The 27698-nt window shown below is 41.7% G+C and overlaps 2 protein-coding genes across 9 annotated transcripts in view; both read left to right on the top strand.

The window, feature by feature from the left end:
- Positions 1-9198, top strand: part of UBXN2A (UBX domain protein 2A) — a 49537-nt gene extending 40339 nt beyond the window's left edge. For all 4 annotated transcript variants that reach the window (XM_053285508.1, XM_053285505.1, XM_053285510.1 and 1 more), the window contains one exon: positions 1856-9198. In XM_053285508.1, the coding sequence (XP_053141483.1) occupies positions 1856-2048 (193 nt within the window). In that variant the 3' untranslated portion in view covers positions 2049-9198. The remainder of the gene's footprint in view (positions 1-1855) is intronic.
- A 1680-nt stretch (positions 9199-10878) lies between these two features.
- The window catches only part of MFSD2B (MFSD2 lysolipid transporter B, sphingolipid), a 52137-nt gene continuing 35317 nt past the window's right edge, over positions 10879-27698 (top strand). For 3 of the 5 annotated variants that reach the window (XR_008313521.1, XM_053285126.1, XM_053285125.1), the window contains exons 1-3: positions 10879-11386; positions 17869-17994; positions 21586-21710. Coding sequence is in view for 4 of the 5 variants with exons in the window: in XM_053285126.1 (XP_053141101.1) it covers positions 11270-11386; positions 17869-17994; positions 21586-21710 (368 nt within the window). In the remaining variant the exon portion in view is untranslated. The other 2 variants (XM_053285128.1, XM_053285129.1) reach the window with 2 other exon arrangements.

The raw sequence follows: 27698 nt of genomic DNA, 5'->3' as shown, positions 1-27698 counted from the left end.
GATTGCATTTGGGATCAGGCTTTCGTTCCTGACAATACCATTTGCCTAAGTTCCAAATCTGACAATGTCAGAAATGTGAGAGAAACTTAAACGTGTGTGTGTGTGTGTGTGTGCTCTTGTTTTGCTCTGAGTTTCATCCAATATTGTGAACTCTGATGCTTTCTTGGTATCGTAACGTGTGATCTAGAAGTTATGATAATTGGGAACTCGCATACTGTGCTCTTCAGATTATTGCTCCTAATTTACCACAGATTACCACAACACTGTTACTCTAATCAAATATTATGTTGTATGTGCATGCAGGTGCTTGTAGACATGTACATGCCAGCGTTCTGTAGTGGTTAGAGTGCTGAACTGGGATCAGGGAGACCCGAGTTCAAATCCCCATTCAGCCATGAGACTTGCTGGGTGACTCTGGGCCAGTCACTTCTCTCTCAGCCTAACCTACTTCACAGGGTTGTTGTGAGGAGAAACTTAAGTATGTAGTACACTGCTCTGGGCTCCTTGGAGGAAGAGCGGGATATAAAATGTAGTAGTAGTAGTAGTAGTAGTAGTAGTAGTAGTAGTAGTAGTAGTAATAATAATAATAATAATAATAATAATAATACATATTTTTGAGGGAATGACTGTGGATGTAATTGTAAAAATAAACCTAGGTACAGTTTTCTTCAAATGCAGAGTGCACATAGGCAATATCCTACTATATATGCATTAAACTATATGTGTGTACACATTTGTACACTACACACAGATGGTATGGGCATTGAATATAATGTGTGAATAGGTTCCTCTCTTCTGCAAAACCAACCCATCCTGCAATACCAGCAGGGTGACAGTAGAGGGCAATATAGCAGAAGGCATCAGTCTGCATACTTGGAGCCTGGAGGCATAGGGCATTTAAAAGAGGAATAATAATAATAATAATAATAATAATTCAATTTCTATACCACCCTTCCAAAAATGGCTCAGGGCGGTTTACATAGAGAAATAATAAATAAATAAGATGGATCCCTGTCCCCAAAGGGCTCACAATCTGCTTTCTGGACTACTCATACTCTTCTCTGCCAAAGGGTAGAACGTTTTCCTCTTGGTTTCTCCACTTCACCCCTGCAACATTTGGTTACACCAGTTTTAAGAACAATTAAGGTTTTTAAGCGATAATTCTCTGCATACATACTTAAGAATATCTTCATTAACTCACTAGGACTGGATATTTAAAAAAATATGCATCAAATTGGGCTGTAAAAAAGGTTGAAAGGCTTTGAACAAAAGCATTTCACTGCTTTGTGTTGAATAGATTTTGGGGGAAAGCAAACATCACAGGAGCCATGTTTTTTATAAAAACTATCCGACTTGGAACAAGCCCTATGTCTCCTTTAGTTACATTAGACACTCACCATAGGGACAAAAATCTTAGCCAACATATTCTGGAGTGTTAAGATTTACACCCAGCAAGCGCTCCTGAACACTCTCATTAGTTCAGCCTCTTGGTCTTCAGTGGACAGTCCTCCAGTGAATCACTACTTAATATATTGGATGCAATTTAATCATCACAGGCTTTTAAAGTTCATAATTCCATGAGACACATCCTTTTCAAAGTTGTCTTCAGTATCTACTGCATAGTAAATTGACCAGCTGGATTGTTATGGTCTAGGTGAGGCTTGTGGGCCATTGGGTCCCCTTTGCTTCATTAATATTCTGAAAGACAGTGCTTAGAAGACCCTGATGCAAAACTGGTGATTTTGCAGCCTGCAATTTATGGGTCGTGGACTTGGCATCTCAAGGATTTGGAAAAGTCAAGTAAAGATCAACCTTACTGCACTCCTCCTCTGAAATGTTTGCTTTTTCTTCTTAGGATAAGCCATGTCAGAGACTTCATAACAAATTACCCAGGATCTCAAGGCAGAACTCCCTTCATGCTGACCATGTCGCTTCCATTTCGGGAATTGCTGGATGAATCTCTCTCGCTGGAGGAAGCTAACTTACAAAATGCTGTTATTGTTCAGAGACTGAAAAAAGACTCCGAGCCTTTCAGGAGCTTGTCCTAGCATTTTCTGACTGTCACAATGGCCTAAGAAACAACATCGTAGAGCTGCTGTAGGGGAGACTTGAAGCAAAGACAGATAGCACCTACCAAATAATTGCCCAATAGAGTTTGCTTCATCTTCTCCAAAGGCTATGAATTAGATGAGCGACATTAATCAAAAGCAAAAAGAAATGCATAGCCGTCTCTGTAGTGTGCCATGTGTAACATCTCCAGCACCACTCTGAAAGAGTCTGTTCTGAGGTGTTCTCTAATTCTTTCAACATTAAGGGCCTGTCTAGAATGTAATAAGCAATATTTTACAAGATCAGTCATCTAAGCTCTGTGTGTACAAGACAGCTGTGCTAGTCTACAGGGATGTTCTAGGGGAAATCATGAGCTTCTGTCTGCATCTTGAATTACAAATGGAAATGTGTTTGCACTTTATGTTGCAGAGTACTACTTCTCGGAACTGCAGATAACAGGACCTGAAGTCAATGGGAATTGGGAGCTGGGGGGGAGGGGGGTTAGGTTCCTGGGGCGGATGGCAAAACATGCAAAAAAGGGCAGAAATAAGAGGGGGGAAAGGTAACATACCATGCTCTCCAGCTGTCCAGCAATGCCCCTCAAAACCCCAATTCGGCCAATTGCCCGCAAAAAACCACAGATGTATTTATTTATTACAAAAGAGCCACAAAATGGCTCATTTCAGTCAAATGGAAACAAGCTCTGAGGTCATTTCTGGCCACATAGGAATAGATACCTAGCAGATACGTGGATTTTAACTCTTTTGTAACCACATATGCCGAGGTTGGGTCTCCTGTGCCCAACCACGGACTCGTGAAACAATGGGTGTCGGGACCGTAAGTGACAAGGTCCACCTGTATAGTCTGATATTATTGTTTTCATAGTACCACAGCACAAGATTTGTGGTAGGACAGAAATATTTCAAACCCAAGTGTTGCTTTCAAAACCTGCATTTTGTGTTTACATTTTGAAGTAGCTGCTGCCTTTCTCAAACATTTCTGCCAGTTCATGTCTTAATTTATTTTGTGCCATTGGAAAGAGATCCATACATTGTCTTCAGCAGAATTTACTTCCATGTAAGTGTGCATAGGATTGCAGCATTAGCTTGTGACTGACATATAGAGCTGCTATCTCAGAAAGAGAACCAATCCAAATGTTCAGGTTCAGGGAGAAGAGCAGCCTTCTGCTTATAAGTTTGCCAACTGTAGGAAGACCTGGGGCATTTTCACACAATCCCACTTACTTTCAGAGCTGGTGCAGTCTCAGTGAAAGGATGGTACCTTGTTGGAAACTGCAGGTATGAATAGATTCACTATATGAGAAGCATGTGGTTTTGGATAGCAAACTTGTAGGCTTGCTTTGATTATGGAGTTCATCTAAAACTGGCAGATGCATTTTGGAATGTGCATGTGCACAGCCGTGTTGTGTGTTTGGGAAAGGATGCGTGTGTTGGGAAAGGATGTTGTGTGTTTGGGAAAGTGTTTCTGAACGGAGTGTGATCAGATACGTGGTTTTTAAAATGTTTGCATGCAGGAAGCAGATAGGAGTGTAAAGATGTGTTGCATATTTGGTCTTATCTGTCTTTGTGTCTTATTTTTGCAGCACCACACTTAATTTGCTTTTTTTTTAAAGTGTTTCCCCCCACTTAATGCTCTGCATTTCTCCAGCACTGCCAGGATGAGGCTGTCTTGAGTACTGTAATAGCTCTTTTTTGTGGTCACTAGACAGTCACCTTATCATGATACTAAGGAGATGGGCTTCTCAGGACTTCAGGACAGGCAAAAATCTAATTGCTTGCTTTCTTGCTCTTCTCCTAAGCTTTGACAGGGCTAAGTAGGATGCTTTTGTTACCCAACAACTTTTCTTTCTTGTTTTGTCTCAGAAGCAGGGTCTTCTGATTGTGTGAGGTATGTGTGTGGTTTTTCCTTCCACCCTTCCCACATTCCCTCCCTTTCCCAATAGAGAGGGTACCAATCAGCAGAGAACTGTCATTCTAGTTCCTATCTTTTGGTTATCTAAACATTGGCAAAAAGAAAATTGGAACCCCATCCTCAAGATGCACTACTTCTCTAAGTCCCAATACGCAAATGTGTCCTATCCCTGTATACTGAAAAATGAGAAATTGGCCCTATCTATGAATTATCATTCTTGCTGTACTGCATAGGAAGGATTCTTCAAAAGGCACAGGCTGTTTTCTCCAGAACTAGTACAGTGTTTTCTCAATTAACTCTGTTTTAGATAAAGTCAGTCCCAGGAGATTGCCTTGTATACTCTTCATCTCCCCCCCCCCCACCTTTTAAACTTTTGATGGCATTCTAGCGTAGTTCATACTGCTGTGTTGATTTTCCAGTGCCAGTTGCGGTTTTACAGCTGAGAGATTTTTCTAGATCCTGCGTCTGATCAAGGAGTCCTGGGAATTTCATCTCCTTGGTGTCACCTATAGGTTGCCCCTGCCTGGTGATGACCAAGAGGAGGAGCTATTCTAGAAGTCAAAACTGCCCCACAGTGAGAATTGGAATTCATAGTGAAGCCCAAACTTCTTTTTTACTTGAAGAACCAGTGTGAAGACCATTGTCTTCATGATTAAGGATGCAACTTTGTTAGGATACGTCTAAAATCAGATTCATGTATTTCAAAGGTGACATGGCTGCTGAAGAAAATCTGTGCCTGAGCATTGTAATGGGAATGTGTGCCAGAGCCAGTTGCATTGGTGATTCCAATCCCAGCCCCAGTAGCTGTTAGTGATGTGGGAAATTCCCTATGTAAGTGCACATTTTCCATTTAGGCAACCTTTTCAATCTCAGAATCGTGTCCCCCGCCCGCCCCAAATTGCATTAGAATATATCGCATCTATTACCCTAGATTTTCACTAACGTTGTAACTTGGAATCACTGGGAAACATCCAGACTAGTTAGTCCTGACTACGCACCATTGAAATCAAAGAGTCAAGTTAGTCATGACTAACTTAGTTTGAATGCTGCCCATTGCTTCAAACTTGAGGGAGTGTTCATAAGATCACTCAGTGTGGTTTAACCAAATCTTTGCTCAGAGCAAATAAAGTTTTGTATTTATTTAAGACATTTGTATACACTTTTTTCTAAGCCCAAAATGTTTTACATTAAAAAAAAAACAAAAAAAAAAACCTAAATTGCAAAGTGCTGGATCCTAATCTTTGGGGGAGCAATACTGCATCAATAGAAATTCCTTCTAGAATCAAAAGGAGAGTTACACTCCTGCAAGGGACCCTTCTCCCATTCATGAAGAGAGCTTTCAATGATGGAGTGCCACTCTTCCAAAGATTAGAATCCAACCCATGAATTATATAAAAATACAACCATTAATAATTCAGTTTCACCAAAACCCAAAAGAAATCCACAGTCTGCTACTAAAAACTACATCTCATGGCCATTAAAATGAATATAACTGCCAGAAACTATGCTCAACAGATTAGTTTTTCAATCCTTCTGGAATGCCATCCGGGAGACACAAGTTCTGAACTTGTTAGAGAGATCATTCCAGAGCCTCTGATTGCAGTAAAAGCCCTGCTTCTAACTGCTGACAATTTCACTTCCCTTTATGAGGGAACCCACAGCAGGGTTTGACCTGATGACTGCAGCTAGCCAATGCGGAGGTTTGGGGAGAAGAGGGTTCTGGAAGTTTTCTCTTATTTCAGGCTATTTAATCTGGAATGCTCAGAGAACTATTAATGCAATGTATATTGTCTCTTTGTGTTAGACACTCTTGCAAGTGTCTGTCTTTTTAGTGCAAGTATGTCTTTAAAAAAACTCATTAAGCACATGGAGGGGTAATATTAGCATTAAGCAATGCAAATACTCCCAAGAGAAATTTTCTCCCAAGAAGAAATTTCTTTATAAAAGTCCCTTTTTTTTCTATAAAGCATATCATTTTTTATTAAATTTGTTAAACAAAACAAATAACATACAATTTCTCATTTCACTGGTATGTATAAAAATGAAAATTGTATAGGCTTACTGAAGTGAATTGGCTACTTTCTGTTTATATGTACAGTGACATCTGTGTGCATTTATCATACATGATGGAGCTACATTCAAGATTCATGCATTTTCCTACGTACATGTAGGATATTTCATCATGTGTAGATCAGACTTTATGCATGTGGAGACATTAACTTTCATTACAAAAGCACAGTGAAATATGCATGGAACAACTAAATAGCAATAGAGTGTGTGTGTGTGTGAGAGAGAGAGAGAGAGAGAGATTATATATAACCTCTCGTCTGTTGGTTATGATATATATCTCAATGATATTGTCTTGGAATTTGCTTATTTCTCATCAACAGTGTAGAATTATCCAATTTATTCACTTCCGATATTAGAACATTCTGGTAGCTTTTGTTTTTCTTGGCTCTGCTATATTTTATGTGTTTTTCAAAGCAGCCAGTCATTGTCCTGTGTGTCTGCTATAGATCCACAAAAAGGTGCCTACTAATTTGTTCATATAAGTAAGGCCGGCTCTTTTGAAGTTTGAAAGGTTTATTCCTCTTAAAGGTGAGTACTGGTAACTATATGATAGTTTGCAGACTGCCAGTGACCTCCCAGCCTGATGTTACTAGGCCAGCTCAGGATCGGGTTTACCTAGCATAATAGTATGCTTTGAAGTTAGAAACTGTGACAGTTCATTAGCAGAACACCCTGCATGCTAGGGACAGAAAGCCAACTGCTTATTTCTTCAGTATTCAGGATTAGAGAAACTTAGATATGGTGAACGTGGATACAGACTGTAGCAGCTATTCCTGTAACTGTAGTACTGTATGAGCTTTCAACTGCTATTATCATGAAACTCCAGAGAATCAGTGTGGTATAGTGGCTAGTGTCAGACTAGGACTGGAGAGACTCCAATTCAAATCCGCTTAGCCTCACTGGGGCAATTGCTGCTTCTTGACCTAACCTACCTCACAGGGTTGTTGTGCAAATATAATGAGGGAGCAGAACTATGTACATAACCCTGAGTTCCTTAGAAGAAGGGCAGGCTATAAATATAATACCTACATAAATTCAATGGCTGCTATGTGTTGTGTCAAGGATCAACCTGCTTTGCTCTGAGGGATGTTAATACAATCCCCTCCACCATGTATAACATTGCATGGTAAACTAAGTGGCCAGTTTGCGTATGCAAGTATGAGATACCTTCACAGCCCAATCCTGTCTACTTAAAAGCAAGCCTCATTGCAACAGATGGGATTTATTCATCTTAAGTGTACATTTTGGGACTGCAGCCAGATAGAAATCTAATTTTAGCAGAGTATGGCTTTCAGCCTAGCACCCTATTAATAAATTATGTAAGCCCTTGGATATGTAAGCCTTTTATAATGTTACTGACATTTATTTTGATGTAGCTTTTGGGGGTGACTATTCAAGTATTCATTAGTTCTGGCTATTATGTACTCCCAGTCCTGATCTTTGTAGCATCACTTGCATTAAAATTAAGCACATGTTGTGTCAGCAGCACTGAACCTTCTCTTACACTAGGGAAAATTGAGCAGGAGTCAGTCAATGTATGTTAACAGCATTAGGCTTCAGACAATGAATGATCGGTGTAGATGGATACAGTGCCCTCCGTACAAACTACTCTGTTGTCTAGATTGTCAGTCACATATTGAAAGCCCTGATGTATAGGGGGAGCATGCAGGCACATCCCACCACCATGCTGATGTGCATCATAGATAAATGCTGTACTCATGGACAGTGTGGGGGCAGGACTGCATAGTACACCCCATGGGTACTATACCTGGTAACACCTGAAAAGGACTCACACATTGATGTAAACTATTAAGACACTTAGCCTGGGCATAGCGCCATCTTCATATATGCCCAAGACATACATACAGTATCATTTTCATAGTTTGCCAGTGTGATACTTGTTTGGATTGAGTGCCTTAATGTAATGTCGTGCAGCCATGTCAAAATAAGTGAAAAAGATTAACATGGTGTTTCAAAAAGTTACAGTCAGTTTACACAAAAAGCACAGTACTCGTGTGTTGAGCAATTGAGAAGCAATTTGACTTGGCATAGAAATTTATCTTTATGCTTCGGTTTTAAGAAAACGGTAGAAAACAATATAACTTCTTGAGGTCAGGAAGTGGTTGGCAGTGGCTGTGGCTGCACATATTTGTCTTTCTGCCTTATCAAACATCCCCACTATCTTTCAGTTGTGGAGGCAACTCTTGTTAGGGTTTACATTGCACAGCAGTCTTTTTGCTAGTCATAGAAGTTATTCTCACGAGCAGCGAAAACCGAGCTAGGGAAGCCCAGCCTGGTTTTCGCTCTGTGTGAGAATCGCTGGGAGCCACATGGCTCCCGGTGGCAGCGAGCCCTCTTAAGTAGCCCACTGCTTAACCTGGGCTTGCAGCCATGGCTGGCCAGTAATACACTGCACACTCGCTTGGTGCATTATTTGGGTCCCGATGGGTGGAGTGGTGCTTCCCTGCGGCTGACCCCCGGAGCACCTGAGCAAAGTGCGGGAACACCACAGGGAAGCTGCCATCCCACCTAAAGACCATTGGAGGATCATCTGTGGGGAAGGTAACGTTAATCTTCCTTCCCCACAGTTAGCCCCAAAGCTCTTCTCATTTATCATGAGAAGAGCTTCATGGAGGTCATTCACACAATCAAAAGCTGTGTTCTACCCGGGTTTGGGAACTGTGTGCTCCCAATTTTTGGTTGTGTGGAAGTAAGGTAGAAGGAAAACCTGGGTAGAAGTCACTTTTCCCCTTGTGTCCACACCGAAAATTGGGAGCATACACAGCTCCCAAACCCAGGTAGAACACAGTTTTGGTTTTTTTTAATGTGTGGATGACTTTATAGTTAGCCAAGATCACACTTTGCAAACCAGGGAGATACAACTTAGACAACCATGCAGTTGACATTTGGATAATGGAGGCTCTACTACCTGAAGTGGCATTAGTATTTCAATCATGTTTAGACTGGGTATAGTTAAGTTGATTATTCCAGATTTTAAGCACAGTATGCTCAAATTTTTGTTTAACCATTTTTAGTGCAATATTGAAGTGGAAAGATGAGGCACAATATAAAAGGAGCTTTTGTAGAAATATTTATATTTAATAAAGCTGAAGTTTGACTGATTAAAGCACGGGATTAACACCTGGATTTTCTTTGAACATGTTTCCCTGCCTCACTGTCGTAGAGTCATGTACTTCATTATTTTGTTAATTAATCTGTACACTGACGTTCAGGTTTCCTCTTTCTTGTAACTTGCAATACAATCCTACAGTTACGAGAGCCACACCTCGTCTTTTCCATGGTGGGAAGCCCAGGGAAAATGTTAATTTAAAAAAAGCACCGGAAAATAACCCTTTCCCCAATACTCTTACAATCACGTGTGCATCCTGCCACTGCATTTCAATAAAACCAAAGATACTTGGGCAGCATCTTGTCTGGTCTGGACCTGAAAGATGGCAATACCCTGCATGTTTCTATGGAATGTGGAGTAGTCCCACTGAAGATACCTCTGAGTAAACATGGGCTTACTAACCTAATCATTGCTGTAATAAAATGCAAACATTTTGACTCAAGAAATAATCTGTTTGGTCTAATGACTGTAAATAATATTACAATACAATAAACATTGAATCAATAAGGAAATAAAAGGCCCCCCACATTTTTACAGATGCTTCACATTTGCAAAGGGAACAAGTTGTTCTAGTAAGAACTAATCTGCCTACTTTCCTTTCACTATCACTACAACTAGACTCAGTTTGGTCCAAAGTTAGTCCACTTAGGCCTCAAACATTCATGTGTCCGCCATCTTGAATCAGGGTGGATGACATTATTACAAACTACACCGTGGAGGCATCCCTATGTGTCCCTACATCTGTAGCAAATTTGGTTCAAATCCATTAAGCAGTTCACAAGCTAGGGCACTTGCACCTCCAAATGTGTGTGTCTGCCATCTTTAATTGGGATGGATGACATCATCACAAATGGGTGTCGCTATAATTGTGCAGATGGGTTCAAAGAACCTGGGCCCTTGAGGGCGCCCCAGCTCCACTCCTCCTATCTTGTTGATTATCTCCCTCACTCCAAAGGGCCACTGGAGAGAGGGGTGAACACACCCCTCTTCTCCCCTAGCTACACTCCTGATCACAAACTGCCATTGAGGTGTCCCTACAACTGTACCCTATTTGGTTCATATTGTTCCACACACGTGAAATGCCAGGTGATCTCATAAGCCTACTGGAAAGTAGACTAAAAATTATAGTTACATGGAAGAGATGGATGAGGTGTAAAGTTGCATAGCGCGAAGCATGAGTTTAGCAAAATTCTATGCTGCTTCTTGATGCAGGTAGAGGCAACTCAGTTTTCTAGAAAATGTCTAGGACAAACGCTCACTTGGGTTCTTCTGAGCAGTAACTTAAGAATACTAACATCTTAATCAGCTAGGGTGAGTAGCTTAAACAAAACATCTGGCTGTTGTTGAACTATTGAGATTCGGAGCCCTTTGCCAATAATCTATCTATCTACCAGGAATTCCCAACCTATGCTTAGCCTAGCTGGGAGACCCGAGTTCAAGTGCTCATTCAGCTATCAACTTCACTGGGTGACTCTGTCCTGACTTATTTCGCAGCTCTGAACTACCTCAAGGATTGTTGCGAGGTTAAACATAACTGTCTGTGTATTTTTATTACTATTTCCTCCAAGGAGCCCAGAGCAGTGTACTACATACTTGAGTTTCTCCTTCACAACTCAGTTGTGAAGTAGGTTAGGCTGAGAGAGAAGTGACTGGCCCAGAGTCACCCAGCTAGTCTCATGGCTGAATGGGGATTTGAACTTGGGTCTCCCCAGTCCTAGTCCAGCACTCTAACCACTACACCACGCTGGCTCAGGTGTACATGGCTCTTGGAGGAAGAGTGGGATATAAACCTAAAACATAATATGAACTGTGGATGGGCTGGCTTTGAAGAATTTGGATGTATAACGGCAGAGTGGAGACAGTGGTCTGCTCCGACTTTTCAGCCCGGGAAGAAGCGTGTGCACGAGGCGGGTGGGTCAGTGGACAGAGTTAGGCTAAACCAATTCGATAAAGGAGAACTCGAGCTTCCATTCGGAGGGAAGATAATGATGATGAAGGCGCAGAGTTTGACATTCTTCTGGTGGCCCCGCCCCTGGACGATCGCGTGCTGGAAAAGCCCGCTTGAAAGGGGGAACTATTACGACTGCCATGGCTTGCACTGGAGGAAGGGATACGCTTCTGCAAGGGGGGCAGCTTGTAAGCCCTGCTCCAGAGAAAACAGACACCTTGCAAGAGCAGCAGACTGAGGGCCAATCAACAGAGAATGTGAGTCCTGCTTTCAACACTTCTTGGATCGCCCCGAAAGTCCTTATTATGGCATGTCGACCTATCGTGACGTGCTGGGACGGACAGGAGAGAGTTAAAATTTGTTGCGACTCTTTATTTACCTGAAGCCCCACCCAGTTATTTACATGGGGGAAGTAGTTCCATTAATAAGGAGGTGTTCGTGGCAATTTCGTACTTAGTGTTGTAGGTAAGACCCTAACTTCTGAATTAACTTAATCCAGAATAATTGCTCCTGGGTGGGTAGTAAGAGAATATCTAAGACTCCGTACTACTCCCATCAACACGCACTCTCTAACAGCAAAGCAAGTCCTTTTACAGCACAATCCTATTCAGGTTTACTCGGAAGTAATTCCCACTCTGCTCAGTGAAGGTTACTCCCAGGAAAGTCTGCCTCCTTCACTGTAGGAACATCAGAGTATTTACAGAGGGAATTAGTCCGTCTGTGTAAGTGATTGATCTTGCGCAGGGACGGGTTGCGTATAAAGATGTTAAGGGGTCCGCCCCACCCCCGAAAAATGCTTTGTAATTAATAGTTATTTTGTGCCCTCGATGTACACTTAAAAAAAAAATCAAACGTGAAGTGATGAGATCCGTTATATACTTGTGTTAATAGTTTCCAGGTTTAAAGTGAGTTCTGTAGATTATAATAACTAAGACTCTCATGTTGATGTTTAATTAAACTCAACTTCTGGTGGCGTTTAAGAGTACCTGTACGGGGATATTTCCAGATTTCTGCTGAATCGTATCATTTTTATTTTATTTTATTTTTAAAATCGCAGTTCTATAGATCGGTATAGGTTGGATTATTGAATTGCCAGACTAAGTATGAGAAATTTCTGCCCTTCCATTTTTAACATTGTAGATAGAACAAATAGCTCCATTTAATTTTTGTCAAATGAACAGAATTTGTTTGGGATGGGTAGGAATAAAAGCACCTTATCTATTTAAAATATTTGCTAGAAAACCAAGTTATTTACTGCATTTATATGCTGCTATTGTGCTCAGACACTAGAGGTGGTTTATAATTTAAAATATTAAAACAGATTAAAAGCTAGAAAAGACAAAACAATAGAATTTTCTTAGGCTATCCATAGTCACCAAGTAGCCCTTGGGAAGATCTGAGAGGGGGCTTTTAAAACTGAATTTACTCAGCTATTGATCGTTTACAGGACCTGATAATGCAAGCTCCCTGGCCTGGGTTTTTATTTTATTTTCGGCGCAGTTGAGCTCTGAGTTGCAGATCATCCTAGAACCTAAACAATTTTGTTTTAATCTGTGGTGTTCAGGTTTTAAAAGGAAAAAATAAAATGCTTTTCAGATTAAATATGGTCTAGTCTGGATTTTTAATAGCTCACATAAAATAACTGTACTATTGATTCTAATGTCGAGAGGTTTCCCTTTTTAAGACATCTGCTTAAAAAGAAAATTTGCTGTTAATGCTGGGTCATCTTTTCTTTGTCTCTGTGATAAGGCTAGCCTGGAGTTTTATCTCGAGAGCCCCACGTTCTGTAGTTCCTTCCCACTCTCTGGAAACTGTTCTTGGTCCTCTGTGATAAAGAAGACCTTGCAAATGGGTGGATACTTGACTATCAATTTCTGAAATCCATCCCTATTGCTGACAATCCCACTGTATGTATAAGTATAGGGGTTTTTTCTTAGTGTAAAGTTTTGAACTCTGCTTATTAAATTTAATGGATTCACCTTAGGATTCACAAGAAAATAGACACTATTCTTAAGGTTTGTAAAAATATCAATAATTAACTGTTTATATATATATATATATATATAGAGAGAGAGAGAGAGAGAGAGAGAGAGAGAGAGAGAAACTAAAATATTTCATTATTCCACTATAGAAGTATTGACTTTACAATATAACTTTCAAAACATTTACAATGAAGAGCTTTATTAATACAGAATTGCTCCTTTCAGAGCTGCTCTGACAGGTGAGGTATTCTGTAAACTGTGGCGTCGAAAACTTCTGATGTTGGCATTCTCAAACATTACCCACAGCAAACAAACATTGAGTTACCTCGGAGATCTATGAGTAAACTTCACTCTTGCCTAAAATGGATTAATCATGTGTATTTTATTGATTTGGTTAATCACCAGATTTCTATCTGTGTTTGATTTCCACAAAACTCACTTAAGAAATAGAAAAACATGAAAAATTTGCATCTTTGTTCATCTATCTCATCCAATTTTCTAGAATTTGTCTTTTTAGGGGTTCTTGGCAGCAACACTATTACATGCTCAAAAAAAAGCAGCTCTTCTGGTCATCAGCTAGCACGGAGTGAAGGGAGAGTCATTTTGTGAACTGCAAGCTGTTTTACTAATAAAGTTATATAGCTATTGTTAAGTTTTAATGAATTTTTAAAATGCTGTAAGCCACTCTGAACTAGCAAATAAAATAAATAGTTGCTGCTGGCGAAGGCTCTGTAAGCACCTGAGGGATTAGCATCTTTTTGATGTTCACTGATTGTATTCCAATAACAACTTGTCTAGAACTAATCAGCCTACTTTCCTTTCACTGTCTCTACAACTGGACTAAATTTGGTGCAAATTGAGGTCCACAAGTTAGATCTCTTGCACCTCAAATGTTCGTGTCTCCACCATCTTGGATTGGGGTGGATGTCATCATCACAAACTGCACCACTGAGGTATGCCTATGTGTCACTCACTACAGCTGTTCCAAATTTGGTTCAAATTGGTTAGACTGTCCACAAGTTAGTGCACTTGTGCCTCAAATGTTTGTGTGTCCGCCATCTTGAACTGGGGTGGATGACATGGTCACAATCTTTGCTGTTGAGGTGTCCCTGTAGCAAATTTGGTTCAGATCACTTAAGCGGTTCACAAGTTAGCTCATGTGTGCCTCAAAAGTTTATGGTTCTGCCATATTGAGTCCGGGTGGATGACATCATAAACTGCACCGCTGAGGTGTCCCTGTGTGTCACTACAACTGTACTTAATTTGGTTCAAATCAGTTAGACAGTCCACAAGTTAGTTCACTTGCACCTCAAACATTCACACAATCTCCATCATGGATTGGGGTAGATGATATCATCACAAACTTTGCCTTTGAGGTGTCCCTATGTGTCACTCACTACAACTGTACCCAATTTGGTTCAAATTGGTTAGGCAGCCCACAAATTAGCCCGCTTGTACCTCAGATGTTCACGTGGCTGCCATCTTGAATTGGAGTGGATGACATCATCGCACACCACACCATTAGGGCATCCCTATGTGTCCCTACAGCTGTAGCAATTTTGGTTCAAATTGGTTAGGCGGTTCACAAATTGTGCCTCAAAAGTCTGTGTCCGGCATCTTGGATCGGAGTGGATGACATAATCACAAACTACACCATTGAGGTCTCCCTGTGTGTCCCTACAACTGTACCCAATTCTGTTCATATTGGTCCAGGCGTTGCAAAGTTGTTAGCGGGGGACACACACAGAATGCCATTGCCGGGTGATCTCATAAGCCTCCTGGAAAGTAGGCTAAAAAGGGGAGTGAATCAGGATGCATCTTGGCTCCTTTCTTGTTTTAGTTATCTCGGCCTTTTGGCTAAGAAAGCATTCTCTACTAAAGTCAACTGTTCTCAAACTGTGATAACTTGAAATACAGAAAATGAGATGCTTTAAGCGTCTTCGCAAGTTATCTTTCCATATTCACTGAACATGGGGGAGTGTCCTGGTTAGTTACACTCCCTGGCCGTACACCTGCCCGCCCCACATTAAGTGCTTGTTTGTAGAGGGAAGTGCTGGTTGTGGGAATAGTTTTGCCCTGTGATCTAGTCCCAATTCAGACATGCTATATGAATGTACAGGTGTTTGTACGCTTGTACACATGTTGGTGTGAATGACTGTACTAGTGTTCATTTGAAAAGTGAACCTGGGTGCATGGTACAGATAGGAAGTGTACTTAAGTACCTGCATTCAACACCACATGTGAATGTCTGTACCTGTGTACTCTGTACACTCGTATGAGTGTTGAACATAACGTGTGGATTTGCCTTTAGAACTCTGGCTAGCAGGCAGGGGTTGTTAATCTCTGTGGTTCAGCTTTTGCTCTCTGCGTCACTGCCCCCTTCTCCACCTCAAGAGGATACGTCTATGTGGAGGAGAGAGTTGGGGAAAAGAACGAAGGTGCCTCAGGAAGAGTCACTGGGTGGTGTGTGGGTGCGGAAGAGCTGAGAGTAAACATGGTGAGGTGTAATTGCCTTTGAGGCTGGGGACAGCTGCTGAAGTGTTCACCCCTCTTGCCCGCGGCCCCTCAGAGTGAGGGGGATAATGAAGGAAATAAGGAGGGCCCCAGGTTCTTTGAACCCTTCCACTCAATTATAGCTGCATCCCTGAGTGCAGCCTTGCTCTGCATTTGCTGTACTCCGCCCTTCCAGTCGCAGCTGCAGCCTGCTTGATAAATGTGAGGGAGAGGCACCATGTCCCTGCTTTGCTGGCAGGCCCTCTCCCCATACCTAGCCTATCTGGCTAGTATCTCTGTTCTCTTCTCCCTGCCTGCTGGTCATTGTGGTGTTTTTGGTTAATCCATTCTTTGATCCAGGGCAGCTTTTGAATGGTGCTTTAGGAATGTTAGTCCGGTCTTGGAGTAGAGGGGGGTTTAACGAGCAACCCGCAGTAAGAGTTGCATGGAACCATTAATATTCCTGATTCTACTACACTGCTTTTTCCTTGTGTTTTACCACAACTCTTGACTCTGGATTCTACAAAAGGAGAGAGAGAGAGAGGTGAATTTATTAAGAACAGCAAGAGCTGCTGCCTAAGCCAAGTTTAACTTTAGTGGGAGAGGCAAAGTACTCCCCCTCCCTTTTCTTTTCCTTATGTTGTTTTACAAACTCTGCATGTAGTAGGCTTGGCTCCTTAGATTATCATCTACCACTGGATTCTTTCCTCTTCAAAGATACAATAGATGGATGGACATGCGATCATGATAGCTGCTAAATTTCCCTTATGCTTATCCATCTTGTATATGAATAATAAAGCTGCAATCAATTGCACAACAAAAAAGTTGAAGTGGTTTATGTAGAAAAAGGAATGATTGCAGAGTGGTTGCCAACTCTGACTGAAGCTGTTCTTCCTGGAGATTTCTTATCCCCACTTCTATCCATGTTTTCCAATTTATTTCCATCCATACGTTCAACAGTCAATTGGAGATTGATGCCAGTCCTGGAGGGTTGGCAACCCTGGTTGGCAACCCTAAAAGCAGAGGTTGGGGGTTCATATTGTAGTTAATTAATTAAGCATTAATTAAGACTACTAAACAATGAACCTCACTTTATTTAAATACTGCCCTTTATTTGGGTCCAGCCAAAGTGATTAGGACTCCTTTGGGGAGGCCCCCAAAATTAAGCTGAGCACAGGGCCATATTAACTCTAAATCTGCTTCTGGACCCCAACAAAGACTGTTGTCATCTTTTAGATTCTAGTGCTCATATCCAAGAAACCACAAACTGTCATGGTTTATCTTTTTCCTCCTTGTTTAAAATGAAAAATCAGACAGGATCAGGAAACCCACCCCAAACTCTTGTTTTTTCATTCATTCATCATTCATTCATTCATTTACATTTTCTATCCCGTTCTTCCTCCAAGGAACCCAGAGCAGCAGCAAAGGGGCCAGACTAGATCTCCAAACCAGCTGGGACAGGAATGTTGATGTATTGGAAACCCTAGTTTGGGTTTCAGTAACAAAAGAAATAGAATTTAAGTCTTGAACTTGATAGTTGGTGGGGTGGGCCGGGGAAGCAGCTCAACATGGCCATAATGTTAGTTACTCCTCTGAGATTTCGGTCTGGAGCCAAGGAAGCAAATAGTGAATGGCAATGTAGTAAAACATATGAACATCTAGTTGCATTTAAAATAAATGAAACTGATTTTAGTGCGATAAAATTTTGTTGGATTTCACCCAGAGTATTTAAAAATAAGATGGGGCATATGTGCATGTATGTGTGTGATGTATGGTGAGCTGTGCTCTTAAGAAGATGGGTGCAAACCTATTGGAGGTCAATTTGCCACAAGATCTTTTCGTGATACATTAATGGCAGTGATCATTTAGGCTGAATAGCCTAGTATTTTAACTGAATATATTTTAAGTGTGTATTATATAGAACAGTCACCTTAAGTGACACAGAAGGGAAATGCTTGACTAACAAGCAGAAGGTTGCCGGATTGACTTCCCGCTGGTACTATATCGAGTCCTGAAAGGCATCAACTCAAACTGTGCAGGAGGAGGCAATGGTAAACCCCTCCTATATTCTACCAAAGAAAATTACAGGCTCTGTGGGCGCCAGGAGTCGAAATCAACTTGATGGCACACTTTACCTTTATTATATAGAAACAAAGTCAGTTCATGATTTTCTGAAAACACTTGATACTACCTGTTATTATATTTAACCCAGGCCAATACAATACTTTTTGCAGAAATCTCTCTTCTGGATTTTGTGCTTTCAGGTCCGACTTGAAGATCAGATCTCGGTGTGCAGCAAATTGTGCTATGCTATTGGAGGTGCTCCAAACCAGGTTGCTAGCAGTGCCACTTCTTTCTTTCTGCAGATCTATCTCTTAGATATAGCTCAGGTAAGTTGTTTGTGAAATGTTAAACCCACCATTGACTTCAGATACAAGTTAGTGGGGCTATTCAGACGATTGGCAAAAATCGGGCTAGGAGAGCCTAGCCCGATTTTTGCCGATCGTAAGAACCACTGGGCTTGCAGCCGAGCCTGGTGGTTCTAGAGAACACCTGCCTTAAAACCAGGTTTGCGGAGCGAGTGCTCCGCAAACCTGGTTTTAATTATCGTGAGTAGCTGCGCCTTTGCCTCCCTCCCCACATCGTCCAGTACAATGTCTGTTAATCTGGTATTACTTTGGTCTTACACATATTTAGTTAGAAAAAGCTGTGAAAACACTTGGTAAAACTATTAATGATCCTGTAGTTCGAACAAGTGAAGAACTAGCAAGGAATTGTGTGGAAAAGGAAGGGGAAGTCAAGGATTGTTTCATCTTCTTTTGCTCCTTCTTCCCACAATGAAGTGATAGAGGAGAAAGGGGATTCCATGCAAAGAGTTTACTATTGATTGACTGGCTGACTGATTGATTGATGATCGTATTTCTATACCACCTGACATGTACATCCCTAGATAGTGTACATAAATTAAAATACAACAAATATAAAAACAGGATAACATGATTGAAACAATTATGATATACAACCAATTAAAAGCCTGAGAACACAGGTGCTGGTGTGTCTTTTTAAAAACATCCAGAGATGGAGAAACTCTGATTAGAACATGGTGTGCATTCCAGAGCCCTGGGGCAGCATTCCAGAGAAGGCCTGCCCTAGTCCTTAGCAGTCACCCAACAAGCCAGTGGTAGCCGTAAACAGATTTCCCCCAATGATCTTAATAGGTGGGAGGGTTCATGACAAAGAAGGTGCTCTCTTCCATTCCCTGGACCCAAGCTGTTAAGAGCTTTATAGGTAATAACCAGAAGTTTGTATTTCACTAAGAAACTTAGCAGCAGCCAGTGCAGTTCTTTTAAGATCTGTGTTATATATTCTCTACTAAAGTCATCTGTTCTTTTTGGGCTGTTCCAGAGACCAGTCTGGCTGCTGCACCAGCTATAGTTACCGGACTATGTACAAAGGCAGCCTCACATAGAGGGCATGACAGTAAGGACAACCGAGAAGTGAAAACATTAGTTAAAACAAATAAACAACAGAGAAATTAAAACATTGGTTTAAATTAATGACAGCAAAAAGTTAAAACGTTAGAGCAATTTAAAATTTTTACAACAATATTTTAAAACAACGAAACTAATAAAACGGTATTTAATTAAAAGCCTGGGTGAACAGATGTGTCTTTAAAGATTTTTTTTAATTGTCAGAGATGGGGAGGCTCTTATGTGCCCTCCCCACCACCACCACCCCACTTCCAACATCCCTTGACTCAACTGCCCTCAACCTTATTTATTTATTTATTTATTCTTTCTTTCGATTTCTATACCACCCTTCCAAAAATGGCTCAGGGCAGTTTACACAGAGAAATAACAAACAAATAAGATGGAACCCTGTCCCCAAAGAGCTCACAATCTAAAAAGAAACATAAGATAGACACCAGCAACAGTCACTGGAGGTACTGTGCTGGGGGTGGATAGGGCCAGATACTCTCCCCCAGCTAAATAGAAGGTGCCTCTTTGCCAAGCTAGCAGGGGTTAACCTTAACCTTAGACTTAATTGCTAGACTCTTGCAGTCTGCCTAACATCCAATTTCTCTATACTCCCCCCACCACCCGCCCTGCCGTCTCCTGGGGTGAAAGTGAGAACTGCCTATGTAAAACTGGCAAGACCCTGGATTTTAGCATAGCTGTGATTGGGCAGTATCATGTCCTCCCCTTCCTCACCCCCAAACAAAAAGTAGCAGCAAAGAAAGGAATTCCTGTCTTTAATGTTCATTATTCTAGTATTTTCTTACCCCTATGCCTTCAATGTTCTGTGAGTCCTAGAAGCTCACAGGTTGTCTTGCAGGAATGGGGTGTTAAAAGGAGGGGGGACTACAAACTTGTAAACTTCTGTATTCCTAGATAGTTCCCAAGTAGGTGGAAACCTCTACCTCCTTTTTGGGTGGCTCCCATTTTGCTTCCAAACTGATAGGTAGTTGACCACACCAGTTTGGTATTCTACAGAATGATTATTGCTTCTGCACTCCAATGAAATGAAACAGCATTGTCCAACTGAATATGGAGACAAAAATACTTTGAATAGTAACTTCTTCTTGACTGAAAAATATCTCAGCAGCAGCAAAGCATGCACACATCTAGCAGCAGTTCCTGCTCACTACCTAGTGACATGTAAAAGCTGCATGAAAGTAAAAGTAAAGTGTGCTGTCGAGTCAGTGTCGACTCCAGGAGGCTTTACACGCAGGGCTTCTGCCCCAATCTCTTTCAGAAGAGGGTGTGTGCTTTCACACACCAGCCAAACTTAGCTTGAAGTCCCTTCGAAATTTTTGGACCCACTCCAGACACAAACCAGACTTTGTGAGGCGAATTCTAGCTAATCTCGAGGTATGTCTGGGTTTTTAAAATGCTGGTTTTAAGCTACTTTTTCTGAAAATGCCAGAGCAAATGGGAGAGGCACTGACTTAGGATCATTAGCATGATAAGAGCTATTCTCTTTTCAGAAATGTAGATCAATCTCTGCAGGAGCTCTCTCTCTCCCCGCCCCTCAATAGAAGTAAAACATGGAGCATGCCATGTGGATTTGTATCCAAAAGAAAACCGAGAGCAGAGAGGAGGGGCTGCTCCTTCAATGCCGCGAGTGTACTTTGAATTGGCTTTGCTCAGTGTTTACCCTAAAGCCTGAAGCCAAGTGCAAATGTGGTCCCTGGTGACCACAGAGCCCTGTGGTTGTCTTTGTTAGGATACAGGTGGGTTTTACCATTGCCATCTCCTGTTCAATATGAGATTATTCCTTTCAGCATCTTCCTGTATTGTTGCTGCCCGCTATAGGTGTTTCCAGCAGAGATTCGAACCGGCAACCTTTGGCTTGCTAGTCAAGTCATTTCCCCACTGCACATTGGGGTTTAATTCCACATTTGTCACTCTTTACTTTAGAAAGGCCTTGATTCCCCCCGCCACCCCACCATCATCATTTCTGAGTCCTGAAAGCTATGGATTGGGGTATGTGGTATTGTTATGCTATTTCATTTACTGTAAATCTAATGCTAGTGGCTCTAATGCTAGTGTTATAAATTTAATAAATTTTAATAGCAACAAGCATGTACTGTGTACATAGTTTAAATTTTATCTCTAGCTCTTCTTGAAATAAATACAAAAATATATCAAACGTCAATTAGCAGTAAAAAAAATCTCTAGCAGCAAAACATAACTTTTAAATCATGTTTTCTATAATGCAATCAATCAATCTTTATTGATACAGACACAGACCAGCAAGCAACCCAATACAAGTTGAACAGGGGTAGAAAGTGTATGAACATAATACAATAGCACTATTGCCATAAAAACTATACCTAACAATATCTACCTATATAATAGATATTTTTAGCAACAACCTATCTCTGCTATAATGCACTGAAATTTGTTTTGTTTTTGTGCTGTCTAATTGTTTTGTCAAAGAGGCTTTGTTTCAAATGGTTGCGCTTTTTGGTCTTTCAGATTACTCCATTTCAAGCCTCTCTGGTGCTACTTGTTGGCAAAGCCTGTGGAGCAACCGCAGATCCTGTTGGTGGTTATTTTATTAGTAAAAGTAAACGAACCAAAATTGGCCACCTCATGCCTTGGTAAGCAGAATAGTCTTTTGGTTTATTTTCTTATTTGCTAGTTGCTTATGGCATGTAGCTTCTGTATGCTTTTCCATACTCTCCAACAAACAGGGTTGTTTCTAACAAGTATGCTTTTTAAAGTTCCCATTTTGAATTATAAATAACATTTTGCAATAATGTTGTACCCATGGAAAAAATATTGGCAGGGAAAGTCTTCAAATCGATGATGAGGTCCCAATTCAGGACACAGCTGGACACACACTCATTGATTTTAAGTGAATTGAAATCCCTGGGTGTGCATTTCATTTCTTTTTTGTTACTACAGGCATTTCTTTATATTGCTGTGGATGCCATAAAGTATGAAAAATTAGCAGTGGATTTGGAGCGGCCTTGTTGAGATCAGGGGGTAAAAATATGAAGTCCATACAGAAGAGCAGAGAAGTAATCACACTAGCTCTAACTGTTTATAGAAAGCACAAAGAAAACATGCACAACAAGCAACAGACTTTCATCTCTCTGCAAAACCTCTAATTAACTTTCCCTTCTCCTTATTATCCTAGAGAGAATCTATCTATGTGGTCCCTAATTGTTGACACCAACTTGACAACACTTAATCAATCTCTTTATTATGAAATATGAATAAAGAGGGTTTTCAGCAGGGATTTGGGAATGTGAATAACAAAATAGTGGAAGGAAGATTTTCTTCGTATATTGCAGTCTGTAAATATTCAAACATTAATATGTTATTCATGTGTCTGTGCTCATGTACATGTGTTTGTGTGAATGACTATGATGTGTTCATTTAAAAAGTGAATCTAGATGCAGGGCCTCTCAAGTACAGGCTAGAGAGGAAGTGTTCAACATAATGGGCTGATTCAGATGATACCTTACCAGTCCACATGATTAGAAGGCCAGACAATCTAAATATATATTTTTACTGTTTAACTGATTTCAGACTTTTAAATGTGATTTTTATGAAATTTTATTGTATTTTAACTTTTGTAAACTGCCTTCGGATGTGTAACGGATTAAAGCCTTAGTCTCAGAGCAAGCTCACATGAGAGAAAGAAATGCTGGATCATCCCTGCTAAGCTTCATGACTAAGCTTCTCCTAAAAACTCTTCTGTATTTCTGGTAGGTTCAAAAATGACTGCTGCCGCCACCACCCCTCCTTATTACAGAGTTTGAACCTCCCTGGACTTGGGGTGGTATCCCAGGGTGGAATCCCAGGGAAAACTCTCTTTCTTTTGCTATTGGAAAAGTACACAAAAATCCTCCACGTGCAAGCCTACATGTGGTGAGAAAACTAGTAGTTGCTGAACGTCAGAGGAGTAAACCCCACTTTCAGCCCCCTCTTTCTCCTGAGTTAAAAATCCCACTCAGAGAGGCTTGTACAAGAAAAGAACAAAAAGGAAAACAGTTTTATTCGAATGCTACAGATTGCTTCCATCTGAGGCTTTCTCAGCTTTTAGTTACAGGTAAAATACGCAGTAGGTTACAAAATTACTTCAAAAAGCACCTCAGGTGATGTTGGGGTGGCATGCTTTAAAAATTGTGGTTATCCAGTTGCAAAGAACAGGTATGTAGGAAAATACAAAAACACAATTAAAAGCTTACAGTCTTTTGCAATGCCCTGGCTAGATGGGCGAAGGCTAGTGTCTCTTAGGTTAATTATGTTACAGGTAAACAATAATAGAACTGTATCAGGAATATGCACAGCACACACAAAATAAATTGAAAGTCTAACACAAAGTCTGACTAAACAAACTTTTCTCTAGACTAAACTCCCTGAAACCAAAGCCCTGGCTTCCTTGTCTTGAACTTGCCAAACTCTAGTTGAAAATTCAAACTTCCTGCCCTCCTGGCTTCCCAGGACTTGCAGAGACCTTTTCCTGCAGCCAGTTCTCATGGCCACATGTCCTCCTCTGAATCCCTAGCCACTTCTTCTCCTAACAAAGAACCTCTCCTTCCTTCCAGTGGCTCTCTTGGTCCCACCCACGTTGTGTGCTGACTGGCTGAGCCCTGGAGTTCACCAGCCTGTCAGTCAAGATAGGGTTCACTTCCGGTTAATTCTTTAGGGGAGGGGTGGCTGATCACTACAGGATGCCTTATGAAAGGTGGTATAAAAATTGAACAATAAAAAAAGTATTGAACTTCGCAGGAGCCTTGATTGGCCTGCACATAGTTGGAAGGAATGAATGAGGAAGTAGCTATGGAGAGTACATAGACACCACCTCTTGAATGACTGGCACTTTTGAAGATGTAGCGTGCTTATTTTGCAATTTTATCCGATACATATAATACTTTAGATGGGGTAGATGATCTCCTCCTCTGATACAGTCTAAGAACAACTACTTAATCCTCAACAGGATGCTGCATCTTTCTAATATAACTGTGATTGTCTGTTAGCACCATCTGTAAAATCCATGACATCTGTGGTCTAGAACTAAAGGGATGTCATTGCAAAATATTATCAGGTTGATCATTTGGATCCACATAATGCCTAAGGTATGTTTTAGCCTAGTTTTGCCATCAGAGGCTTAAACCCCAGTATCAGATGTTGTCTTTCCATAGATTATGCAAACTTGATCCACATTAATGCTGCTATGATGATGATTATTTAAAATATTTCACTTAACAACAACAACAAATTTCAAGTTAATGTAGCAAAATGCATGAAACAATGGCTCCCTATCCCCAAAGGGCTTACAATCTAATTAAAACAACAACACCAGCAACAGCCATTGGAGTGATGCTATGCTGGGCTGAATAGGGACAGTTGCTCTCCCCCTGCTAATGAGAGACACCCCTTTAAGGGATGCCTTTCTTTGTGTCCAGAATGCAGGGGTTGCTGCATGTTATTTCTCTGTTAAAGCTTCAGAGCAACAGAACATTTGTTGACCATCATGTCTAAAATAAGCAAAATGAGTTGTTTGATTGAACAAGCATCAACTAAAAGCAATGAATTACTATGCTAGAACACAGTCCAGCTTCAGATGAGTTCCTAATTGGCTAGTGTGTGTGGTAGGACAGTTCTTAAATAAAGACACTGAAAATTAGATGAACGTCGCAATTGCCAAATAACAAACAACTAAATTGACAATTATTGTTATATAATAATAATAATAATTAATATTGTGTACCGCTTCAATGAAGAAGTTCTCTAAGTGGTTTACATTTTTAAAAAAAAATTCCCATCCCCAAGGCATCAACGGCTACGGTCTCAAAAGAAACATAAGGCAGACACCAGCAACCAACAATTGATGGAGGGATAATGTGCTGGGGTTGGATAGGGGCAGTTATTTGCCTCCACTAAATATAAGAGCCACCACTTTGAAAGATACCTCGTGCCTACTTAGCAAAGGCATTTGTATGGTAAAAATGCTGTTCTTTTGACTATACTGCTGTGTAAATTCCCTAGAGAGAGGTAGGGTTTCCTCATTTGGCTCATGGAGTAAAAGGCAAAGGTTGAACTGACTAGAAGAAAGCGTCCATCTGACCCTAGCAGTGCTTTCTAATCCACTGACAGCCACTTACTTGAGGAAGCTTTCTGGTTTAGAGATAAGCATGAATCATGATTTGTGCGCTGATTCGAAGGGTCAGTTCAGGCCCCTTTATGAACAAGGAGAGGAGGTCTGTACCTTCTCCTTCGTTGCTCACTGCAACTTCCCACTGCAGCGTCATGCTCCCCATCACCCCTCACACGAACACGCAGTGGCACACACGTGGCCTCAGCACATGCAAAGAGGCCATGTGCATACTGCCGCTGTGTCGCCACCACATGAGGAATGCTGGGGAGCACAAAACTGCAGCAGGAAACTGAGTTGAGCAATGGAGGAGCACATACAGAGTTGCTCCCCTCGCTCTTAAAAGTGCCAGAACCAACCCTTCAAATCTACAGAAGAGTCTATATCTTCTGTACGCTAAGCATAAAAGTTAGCATTAGATTACACTTTATCCAAGCAGTTCACCCTTGTTTTGCAAACTAGCTCGGTTACAAAAAAGTTTTTTGATCGTTGAGAAATTGCACTAGCTAGCTTTTCTGAAATATGATTCTTTAGACATCTTGTTATCTTTTGAACGAGCTGTCTATTTAGAACAGAACTATCCAACTGTAACCAAGAGAGGAGAGGGAGAGGGGACCCACCAAAGACTGCTTGTTTTCTGGGTTTCAAACTGAGAACAAACAAGTTAAAGATGGAGGTGCAAGATGGACTTGTGGATCAATGGCATACATAGGGAAGAGACCCTGTGAAGACAAAAGACTGCTGAAGATTGATCTGTCCCATTTATACCAGCATGGACAGATCACTGGAGCGGCGAGCACACAACCTCTTGTAAGGCATTAAATTGAAAAAAGATGCTGGTAGGTTTATTTTATCTAGGCTTCTCAAATTTTAGGGAGGGACAACTTGTTCCTTCTCAGGATAACTGCTGTTGGGAGGTAATTCTTGTAGTGTCAAAACAACATCTCAGATTGTTTAAAAAGTCTCGTGACCATTGCAGAGGTACAGCAGCTGCTATTTTTTGCAGCTTTTCTTATTGCTTATGGAAGATGAGATTAAGATGCTGAATGAAAGTATCTTAGCATTGCTGAATTAAATGTACAAAGCTATCATGTGATCTAGCTTTTTCAGACCTGTATTACTTCAAGCTGCAGGTGGAAAACCATGACTGAAGATTAATTTACCGCTGTGCAAATGGGGCATTTGTCTGTTTATGCAAGGAGAGTGCTCTCACAGCAGGGGTTCTTCTGTGAGTGAAGGACACACTGAGCCCTTTCTCACAATCAGTAAGAACTGTTCGATGGAGGGAGGCAGGGAAGGCTGCTCAAACATACCTTCTCCACAGACAGTCCCTCTTTGCTCCCTGCCCAGACCATTGCCGGCAGCGCAGAAGGTCATAGTACATGCTAGATGTCAGAATCTATGAAAGTTCAGTATCCTGTAAAATTTAGGATTCAATCTCATGCAGTGGTGTGCCTGCAATCTGGGATGGGATATCATAATGCCAAGCTGGTGTAATTTCCCTGCTGGTGTTGTGGTGGATTAATGAGCAGACATTGCTGTAAGAGAATTAGTCAGTACAGTTAGTCTGGGAGCATTTATTTATTTACAAGTGAATTTTGGCCCGTTGAATAACGGGCGCTAGTAATGGCACTCCTGGCCCCCCGCCGCCATTCCCCCTCCCTCTGCCGTCCGGCTGCCCTCCCAGCTCCTTTGTGCCCCCCCCACCTTTAAGGGCCAAATCGGCCCAGGGACTTGCCCCTGCCAGGCCGGGGAGACGGAGGCCGGGACCGGGGGCGGAGTGGAGGCCATGTAACTTTTTAAAAAATTGCTTCCGCGGCCGACGCCACCGACCCTCCCTCCCAGCTGCCGAGTCCCCCTTACCCTGGCCGGCTGCTGTTGGCCGAAGGAAGTCCTTAATTTAAGAGGCAGAGAGGAGCTCACAAGCAGAGCTCCTCTCTGTGCAAAGCCTCTTGCCGAACTGCCGCTTTGGGCGCAAGGGACGCAAGCGCCCAAAGCGGCAGTTCGGCAAGAGGCTTTGCACAGAGAGGAGCTCTGCTTGCGAGCTCCTCTCTGCCTCTTAAATTAAGGGCTGTCTTCGGCCAACAGCAGTCGGCCAGGGTAAGGGGGACTCGGCAGCTGGGAGGGAGGGTGGGCGATCGGCGTCGTCGGCCGCGGGAGCAATGTTTTAAAAAGTTGCATGGCCTCCGCTCCGCCCCCGGCCTCCGTCTCTTTTGGGCGAGGCGGCGGCTCTGCCGCCGCCTCGGTCAGTTTCCCCCGCCGCTTCTCCAGCTTCTTCGGGGCGGCCGCTTCTGGCCGCCCAAGATGGCCGCCAGGTCCTGCCTTTCGTGCCTCCCTTGCCCTGTTCTGGCCATGCGCTTCGCGCATGCCCAGAACAGGCCAGGCACGAACGCACGCTTGGTGTCCGTCCACGGACAGACACCAGGCATTTTATTAGAGAGGATTTATTCTTGGTTGCTGGAGTGCATAAAGCTGTGCA

This window comes from Hemicordylus capensis, chromosome 1, assembly GCF_027244095.1.
Source record: "Hemicordylus capensis ecotype Gifberg chromosome 1, rHemCap1.1.pri, whole genome shotgun sequence".
Classification (NCBI taxonomy): domain Eukaryota; kingdom Metazoa; phylum Chordata; class Lepidosauria; order Squamata; family Cordylidae; genus Hemicordylus; species Hemicordylus capensis.
Note: the sequence above shows the minus strand (reverse complement) of the source record. Positions and strands in the feature narration are given on the sequence as shown.